The sequence below is a fragment of the Vigna umbellata genome, chromosome 5 (assembly GCF_029865625.1).
Source record: "Vigna umbellata cultivar VRB3 chromosome 5, Vumbellata_1.0, whole genome shotgun sequence".
In the NCBI taxonomy this organism is placed as follows: domain Eukaryota; kingdom Viridiplantae; phylum Streptophyta; class Magnoliopsida; order Fabales; family Fabaceae; genus Vigna; species Vigna umbellata.
Genome location: NC_142169.1, coordinates 57,072,606 through 57,082,372, shown reverse-complemented (window position 1 = coordinate 57,082,372; position 9,767 = coordinate 57,072,606). Strand labels below are relative to the sequence as shown.

At 27.0% G+C, this 9,767-nt stretch overlaps 1 protein-coding gene across 1 annotated transcript; it reads right to left on the bottom strand.

The window, feature by feature from the left end:
* Positions 1 to 1,949: 1,949 nt before the first annotated feature.
* LOC124839166 (LOB domain-containing protein 12-like) lies at positions 1,950 to 2,786 on the bottom strand. Its single transcript, XM_047314906.2, has 2 exons — positions 2,510 to 2,786; positions 1,950 to 2,431 (listed from the first exon to the last, which is right to left on the bottom strand). The coding sequence occupies exons 1-2, from the start codon at positions 2,663 to 2,665 to the stop codon at positions 2,072 to 2,074; spliced, it is 516 nt and encodes a 171-aa protein (XP_047170862.1). The 5' UTR covers positions 2,666 to 2,786; the 3' UTR covers positions 1,950 to 2,071.
* Positions 2,787 to 9,767: the final 6,981 nt, after the last annotated feature.

The window sequence follows — 9,767 nt, the reverse complement described above, 5'->3', positions numbered from 1 at the left end:
TTATTTCAAAAACACATGAAAAACTTTATATTACACATATTTATAAAAATATAAACACTAACGTTATCATCTTCTAAAATTCTAAGAAATTATTTATTGATTCAAAGAAATCATAAAATAGTCATGTAAAATAACTTTTATCCAAATCTTTCATAAACTCTCCATCTAAACATTATTTAAAACATAAATTATTATATAAACTTAACATAAATAAATATTTCACTCCTAAAAAAGTTGAGAAACTAATCATATATGTAAACCAAAATAACCTCTAATTATATAATTAGTATTTATTTAGACTCAATTAATAGATAAAACTTATCGTATTATATACTTAAATAAAACTATTTTATCTCTAGTTTAAATACCAAAAAGTTTTTACATAAAAATCGAAGATATTACTCATGTTTTTTTTTCTTTGTTTTATTTTAAAGTATAGTAATTAGATATCCCAACATTTAATTTTTTAAATTATTTTATATTGTATACTTTTATTTTTTAATTTATAAAGAGGTTGCTGTATGTCAAAATTGGTCTATTTGACATATATACCAAATTTCGCAGCAAGGTATTAATATACCAAATTTCACTTAGGTTGTTGAAAGGTAATTAGATGTTACTTCCTTTATTTTATTTTAGGTGTAATTTAAGTTTTTTTAATAATATATTAAATTAATGGTTTTTTCACATCTGCTAAGGTAGTAATTATAATTATTTTAGTAATATCTTAAATAAATTCTTATATCGATAGAGTTTTTTATTAATTACAAATAAACTACAAAAAAATTATTTAATAATCACAAAATATTATTATAAACTTAAAATTTAACTTGAAAAAATAATTATAAAAAATAACATCTCATTTACCTCAACATACTTCTTAGATTTTTAGTATAAAATCAGTTATGGTACTACTGTTGATTTTTTTTTCTTCTTTCCAGAATTCAACTCAAAATAAAAAAACTATATCTTTACGAGTCTTTATTTATTCTTGACTCAAATTTTTGTATTTCTATATAATAATTTTTTTTACATTTCATAGTTAAATTTATCTTAAAAATATAATGTAAAATGTAAGATATCATACTAAGTGGTGCAGATTTTAATTTTTGGTAGGTAGTATATGATCGAGAACTATTAACTTCTAATGCAAAAACGTTATGCTTCAATATGAACATTCTGCTTTTAAATAATGTCTTAGGAAGATTTCTTTATTAACAGATAAAAACGATCTCACGAGAAATTAAATACTACAGCCCAAACTCTATTTTTAGAAGTAGAAAATAATAAAGAAAACCACAAAATTAATAAAAAAGTTACAAAGTCCCCTAATTGAAAAGTTACTTGTTGAGTCTAACTTATTCATATGATTGTGTAACTTTTTTTAATTTGTTCCAACTTTTTCAAATGATCATTACTTTGCTTTTTGCCTTTCAAGCAGATTCCTTCAATATACTAATTATAATAACTTCTACTGTAAGACAAATTGCACATGCATGATTTGACCCGTACATTCTGGTTCTTCTTTTCTACGTTTAATCTTTAATTATTTATACAATATTTTATAATATAATGTCCCTCATCCACCACATTTATAATAAGAATAAAGACAGTGTTAAACGTATTTATATTCATTAGACACATATGATATAGATATAGAAAAATGAATTTTTTATTTTCTAAAAAAAAATGACGTTAAATAAATAATTATCAAAAGTATCATTTATATTAATTCAGCTCATATTTTTCTCATCTCATCTCATCTTTCTTTTCGAGACACTTCCTTTTTTCATTAACAATTTTAATATTTCACATCATATAATTAAATCTTATAAAATAAGTTTGTAAAGTTTTAAGTTTACTTAATGTGAATCTGTCGTATCTTGTGTTTTATTTTTAGTGAAAGTGAGATCTCCAGTAATATTCTATCTTAATCCTTAATACATACATGTGTGAACATTAAGAATAAGATAAAAGAAAAGGTCCACTGAGAGACAAAAGAGAAACAAAAGGGTTGAAAATTGAAAGAAAAGATTTTGTAACAGTTAAAATCCATTTCACATTGGTAAATTCAAGCCCAAAAAGACTCTCTCTTGAGAGGCTCATGAGGGTCATGGAAGACATTTGAAGAGGAGGAAGAAGATGAAGGAAAGTTAAGATAGTGAGGAAGAGTTTCATAGTTATTGTTTACAGAGAGAAGCAGTGATTTTTGATCTTGGTCTACTTGTGTGGTGATGGTAGGTTCTTGTTGCTGCATCTGAATGCATAGAATCTCAGCTTGAGCCACTGCAAGTTGCATTTGCAACTGTGAAACCTGGTTTTGTAGGTATGATATGGCTCCAACACATCCATACACTGGATCTCTCACTCTTGCGTTTGCCTCGTAAACTAAACTGCTCACAGCATCTGCTCTTTGATGAACACCAAGTTCCTGAAATGAACACATTTAGTGAATACCATTACATAACCATTACATGAAAAAACACATATATCAGGAAGTTAGAAATACCTGCAGCATTTTGCTGACATTGCTAGCACCGAAGACCTTATGCACAATGGCAAACTTGCGAGGGTCATCAGAAGGAAAATAAGGAGCAAAGATGCATTCCTTGGAGCAACGACGTCTCAGCAACTTGCAAGAAGCACAAGGTGAGGTACCCCCCATTTTATATATATAGAACACTGACGAAGCAAAACGAAGAGGATGAGATTATGCCTTTGGTGTCTTTTTGATGTGTGTGTTGAGAGGAAGAAAAGTAAGCGAAAACGCAATGAAGAAAAGGGTTTAAGAGAATGAGCATAGAATTTCTTATTTATAAATGGTGTGTGAGATTTGAATTGCTTGCCTAATGGAGACTAGCTAGATGCACATGCCCTTCTTCTAAAGTATGAATTGAAAATATTAAATTAACTTGCATGCACAATCAACCGCGTAAATCAACAAGTCTCGAGTTTGAGTTTGACTTATATAATTGTGTTAAACATTTGGAGTAAAAAACAAAACATCATCTAGGATATCTTATGTCTCTTGAACATGGTATTAAATGTTTTAAAAAAAAAACCAAGTTATTTAGAAACCACTTCTTCTAGTGTGAACGTATATAATATGTATTTCATATTGTAAATTACAAGTTTAGTCAAAAATATTTGCAGCATTATAATACATTAAGAGAGCAATGAAGTCAAAGAATGAAGGGAAATTGTTCTAAGAGGTGATGAGTGAGGAAGAAGTAAGAAAATAGGACAAATAGGAGAAGATTAAGTGGTTTGTTGAAACCATAAGTGAAAAAGATTTTGAAAAAAAAAATAAGAGGGTGAAATTAACTTCAAACTTTGTACTTAAAATAAAGAAAATGATGAATGTTGATTGAACAAATAAACTTAAAAATAAAATATATTTTTTTTTGTGTTAGTATTTTAAGGAAAAATAATTTTTTTTGTACTATTTTTACTTATTTGTTTTCTCATTCTATCACTCTATTTTTTATGAGTAATGAATAAAAGATAGATTAGGCGGTGGTCAAACAGTGGGGAAGGCGCGTGATAGGTTGGCAATGCACGCAGTTGTGTAGTATTTACGTTCACATTTGACTCTTCACTTATATATATATGTACTAAAGTACGTACACATAACGTATTTTACACTCGTATGTACTATGTAATCCAGTTGGACAATTTTACATACTTTATTTAAACACCCTGACAGATATTCAATTTTATAAGCATGCATACCATGAAGAAAAAATATTGAGTTAATTCATTAAATAAAATCTATATCTAAGTATATGATATTTATGAAACACATACATTATATCATACATCAATAAAATATTAAAGATAAATAATGTGAGTTATAAAATAGGACATACCGATTAGTTGCTGTGTGTTCGGAGTTATGGAGAATGATAAACATAAGGAGAATGATACTTTGACAATAATTTTTTGACATATTTTAATATCATCTACGTGTCATTATGTGATTGGTCCAAAATTATTACACAATCAATAGTAATCATAANTATATGCCTCGGTTCTGGTCAAAATCGATGTCGAAAGACCCCTTAAGGCCTCGGTTATGGTCAAACCCGAAGCAGAATGTGTAGCGGAGGAGAAAAAAAAATGAATCTACTGCCTCGGTTTGGGCCACAACCGAGGCAGTAAAGTGGTACTTTATGCCTCGGTTACGAAGAACCGAGGCCTAATGTGCTACGAAAAAAATAAATTAAAAAACGTTAAACGTTTATGCTTCGGTTGGAGATGAACCGAGGCAGTAGGGTTGGAGTTTATGCCTCGGTTCACAACCGAAACCAAAAGTGTTAGACTTTTTATCTCGCCTGAATATGCCTCGGTTCAGGAACCGTTGTCTATATACAAAAATAACCGCTGTCGTTTTCCATGACTGTACTAGTGACATTATGGTTATTTTATTGAGCTGATTTTATGTTGTGTGTTTTGGTTAAATTGCTATCTGATTAATGGTATATGCATGTTGATTAGACTATAAGCAAGGTTAAAGTTAATGGTACTTAGTCTGCAAGCTTAAAACTAGGATTAGTTAATACATTTGCTCTTGTTTCGTTGCTTAATGACTTAATGACATGTGTAAACTGGAATTGGTCTAGAGCTTAGCTGTCTCGGTGTATTTTTAAGCTAAATAGTCTTTTAGTAAGTCATAATATGTTGTCTCCTTTTGAAGTAATTTTATATATTAGTTGCAAACAGATCATTAATAAACGTCAATATGTTTGGTCGTTAATGATGAACTTTGAACTGAGTGTGTCGTTGTCTATGTTCCATGGTGCATTGATGATCTCTACATATGTTCAGTCTTTTCTAATTATGGAATTGGATTCATGTGATATATTTTTTTTCCTGAATTATTGTATAATGAGTATTACAAGATTTAAGTCCGATTATTATTATTATATATTATTATTATTATTATAATTAATAAAATTAGTGTTATTACTGTGGTTGCTATATGTTATTATTTTTATAATAATTATTAGTACTAGTAATAGTACAAAAATTATTATTGTTATTTGTATTTTGGTATTATTGACATTTTTATAGTTAGATTTATTAATGTTATTATTATTATTAGTAGTATTAACAGTAATAGTAATAGTAAATTTTGTAGCATTATTATTATTATTTGTATTATTATTATCATTTGTAGTATTATTACTATTGTTATTAGTTTTTGTTGATATTTGTAAGAATATTAAAATCAATAATAGTATTATTATTTGAATTAATTATAGTGATAAAAAAAAGTTAAATGCAAAAAACATAAATAAAGTCATTTCTGTTCAACTTTGAAATCAAGATTTATATATCTAAAATATTCAAAGGCTGTTCAGACATATATACACGTTCATGCAGAGCTATTAGATACAACTCACCACGCATGAAGGAAAATTGGTGTTGGAAATATTTTCCTGAGAAATTTAGATCTTCTGCTACAATTGATGAAGATAGATATTCATTATATAGACTTAAAAACGATGGCTTATGTGTTGAGAAAAGTGGACATAAATTAAGTAATGCAAATGTTATGCCTTATAGTCATCTTTTGTTGACGAGGTATCAAGCTTATGTTACAAAATATTGCAACAAAGCAAATTCAATCAAGCATTTATTTGAATATGTCAATAAAAGTCCTGATTAAGCCATAATGAAAATTACAAATAATGAAACAAAGTGTACAGAACATTATTGTTGATGAAATAAAGAAATGCTATGATTATATATATTTATTGCTAAATGAAGTAGTTTGACGAATTTTTAGCTTTAATATCCATCACAGATAACTTTTTATCTCCAAGATTAAGAAACAGTATTCACAAGTAAAAAAATAGCGTATATCGTCACGCGTTCAACGTCCAACCATTAAATAACTAACGTTAAAAATGACCGGTGACATTTTTGTAAATAAATGCAATTATTAAACGTTGTTTAGAATTATAATTTGACGTAAAAGGATATAAAACGTCGAATGTCTCAGCGTTAGACGTCAAAAGGTTAGTGAATTCAATAAAATTTAAGCGGAAGATTGGAAATTCATTTACTTTATGTTAGCGCGCGAGACTCTCTTCTTTTCAAACTTTTTCAAATGAAGTTTGACGACCATCACATGTAATATTTCTTTCATTTGATACAAATGCATGTTAATTAACTATTTTATATATGATTTTTGTTTGTTTACCGATTATTTTCATGTTCTTATCCATCATAGGCGCATTTTGTTTTCTCTGTCAATAGTGACGACACTTTATTCTGACGAATCCACTTTTTGAAGATTAGTTTTAGTTTTCGTTTTGAAGAACTTATTTGTTAAACTTGTTTGTTGTTGTTTGCTGAACTTGTTTGTTGTTGTTGTTTGATTGAACTTGTTTGTTGTTGTTGTTTGATTGAACTTGTTTGTTGCTGTTTATTGGTTTTTGTTGTTGATACTATGTTCATAGTTATTACTTTATAAAATACAAAAAACTGAAATTTGTTGTTTTTCTACTTTTCAGGTCTTGTAGAATTGAAAAAAATTATCACAATTAATTAAAAAAAACAAAAAAAATTGATTAACGTTGTATGTTGATAAAATTCGATGTTAAGTTAACGTCGTATATTAACAAAATTCGACGATAGTTTAAGGTCGAATTTTTTGAATTCGACGTCAATTTAACATCTCCTGATATAACGTCGTTCGTAAATTCATCGTTAAAAGTCCAAAATATTCTACGTTGTACGTGATTTTTGTACTAGTGATTATTTGAAGATGATGATCGAAATAATGATATGTATTGAACAAGAACGAGATTATGAATACAATGTTTTTAACTTTATTTTATGCTAACAAAAAATATCAAGAGGGCATAAATTTGCCCTATGAATTTTTTTCATCAAAGTTTGTTAGGATGATATAACAAAAATAATGGAAACGGAGAAGGTGTGTTCATTTAGGATCAAGTGAATGTTACAACATGAGGATTCTATTAATAAAGCAAAAAAGGTTGCATTGATCATGATAAGATAAAGACAATTAATGGAACACCTTTCGCTACATAGGAAGAGAAACTTGTTATGCTTTATGAAACAATCAAGAATTCATTGATGCAATCAAAGAAGCAAAAGAGCTTGCCTCCGAAAATCAACTCAGAAAGTTATTTATTACTTTGTTAATAATAAATACAATGTCAAAGTCAAATGTAGTTTGTGATTCAACTTAGAAGTTGCTTACATATGGGATTTTACATACATACATACATATATATATATATATATATATATATATATATATACATATATATATATATATATATATATATATATATATATATAAAGGGAATTGAACCTACTAGGTACTAATTTTAAATCATTTGCAATTAGTTATTACTTTAAATGTTTATATCATGTCTTTCAGGTCTTTAAATTGGAGAATATAATTACATAACTTTAGGATGACAATTCAATTTTCATAATTATTAAAATTGCAAAATAAGATTATTATTGATGAATTGAATTATGATAAACAAGATATATAGAATATTCATCATTTTGTATTCCAATTACTAATTCATAGCAATTACATCTGTATAAAGAGATCACGACAACAATGCATTAAGAAATAGGTAACTTTTTTTTCTTATATAGTTATGGTGGTACAAGAAAACATTTTTTGTGAATTTTTTTTTAGTTGCTATTAGATAAAAGGGAGTTATTGTCCTAAATATAGCTTCAAGCAGTATTGCATCTTTATTGCTTTCTAGAGGTAAAATTGTTCATTCTACTTTTTGCATACCATTAGAAATCAATGATAAATCAACTTGCAACATCAATCAAGAAAGTCTTCTTGTTAAACTTTTGATGGAAAAAACTTATTATATGGGATGAAATACCTATGATGAACAAGTTATGCTTTGAAGCTTTTGATAAAACCTTGAGAAATATAATGAGAGCTAAAAATGAAGATAATGCTAAAAAAACCATTTAGTGGATAAGTTATGGTGTCGGGAGGTGATTGCAAACAAATTTTGTTTGTTTTCAAAGAAGGATTAAGATTTGATAGTGCGAAGACATCACTAAACTAGTATGATTTTTTTACAACATTACATAATTATAAATCTTTCAAAAGACTTGAGATTAAGACTCCAATTTCAAATCAAAGTGCAAGAGTTATAAAAGAATTTACTGGTTTGGATTCTACAAATTGGAGATGGACATATTGATTTGAATGAAAATGGTGAAGGCAAGATTTGTATACTACTAGATCTTTTAATTCAAGAATATGAAACACCTTAACTTTCTTTTAGTGAACTTTGTTTATCCTAGTCTATTAAGAATATCATGACTCATGGTCTCTTTGATGATGGAGTTATACTTTATCCTACAACTAACTCTATTGAGCAGATAAATAACTTCATTTTATCTTTGATACCTGATAAAAAAACAAACTTATTTAAGTTCAGACACTTCTTGCCAATCTCATAAAGATAAACAAATTCAAGGTGAGTGGTTTACTTTATAGTTTCTCAATGATATTAAATGCTTAAGGATTCCAATGATTTAGGAAAGAAAGTTATCTCTATTACGGGACGGACGGATTGACGGAATGGTCGGAATGAGACAGGTTTACGAAATGGTCATAATGGACAAGTTGACGAGATAGACAGACTAACAGAATAGTTGAGATGAACCAAAATAACAAAATAACCAAGAACAAAATAGATACAATAGTCAGATTGTCCATCAAACCTAGGAGTCAAGATATTAGGAAAAAACAGTTTGAATTTCTAACTCTTTTAATATTAATATTCTTTGCAAAAAAGATTAATTTTATGAGTCTTATGTATTCTAATATTTTTTTAAAGTAAGCTATTAGTTCATAATAAAAATAAAATAAGGTTTCTTTAACTGTCACTAATTATTTAAAGCGATAATTAAAAGAAGTACAAACACGCGGATGAGAAGATATAGACATGAACATCTTGATTTTAGTGGTTATATAAAATTGATTATATTTATGGTGAAAATATTAAAATAAAAGTGATCATTTAAAATTGTAAAATGAGAAACAAACATTTTCTATATATTTTTAATAGGAAAAGAAACATCATATTAGGAATTACAACAAAATAAATAAATCCGTGTGAGTTTGACTATTTTTTATTTGTTGTAAAGTAAAAATTTATTTTCACCTTTATCTTTATTCTTATGTTAACAGAAACGAAAATTTGTCTTATCGAAAATTAGATATATTTATATCTAATGTAAAAATAAAAACACATTTTCTTTTCTCTCATAATTACAAAAAAATAATAATTAGATGAGTGCTTTAGGAATAATTTATGAAATTAATTACAAATGAATACAAGTTTGTTACATTTAAAAAAAATTAAAGGTATTTTTCAGTAATTTAAATCTGAAATAGTGAATATAAGAACAAAATTAAGTATGAGAATGGATATGTAACCATCCACATAGGTATTAAGTCAAAACAAGAAATTTTTGTTAAAATCAGAACAAATTTATAAAATATTAATCAAAATAAATTCATTTATCATCACTTACCTACATTTATTTTATCCTTATTTCTTCAATCAAACTAAGAAAATTTTATAACTTATTCCAAAAGAAAAACAAAATTACATCCTAACAAAATAATTATTACATTACTTTTGAAAATAGGGAGAAAATATTGGAAAAAGAATAAGTGTAGTATTTTACTTCTATATGTTGTGCTATTTCTATTTGATAAATTCTCTGATCTT

Bases quoted from the DNA above. Each gene is read 5' to 3' on its own strand.
- LOC124839166 (XM_047314906.2), bottom strand. From the start codon at position 2,665: ATGGGGGGTACCTCACCTTGTGCTTCTTGCAAGTTGCTGAGACGTCGT. The intron at 2,432-2,509 runs GTATTTCTAACT...TGTTCATTTCAG, and splicing joins ATGTCAGCAAAATGCTGCAG to GAACTTGGTGTTCATCAAAG.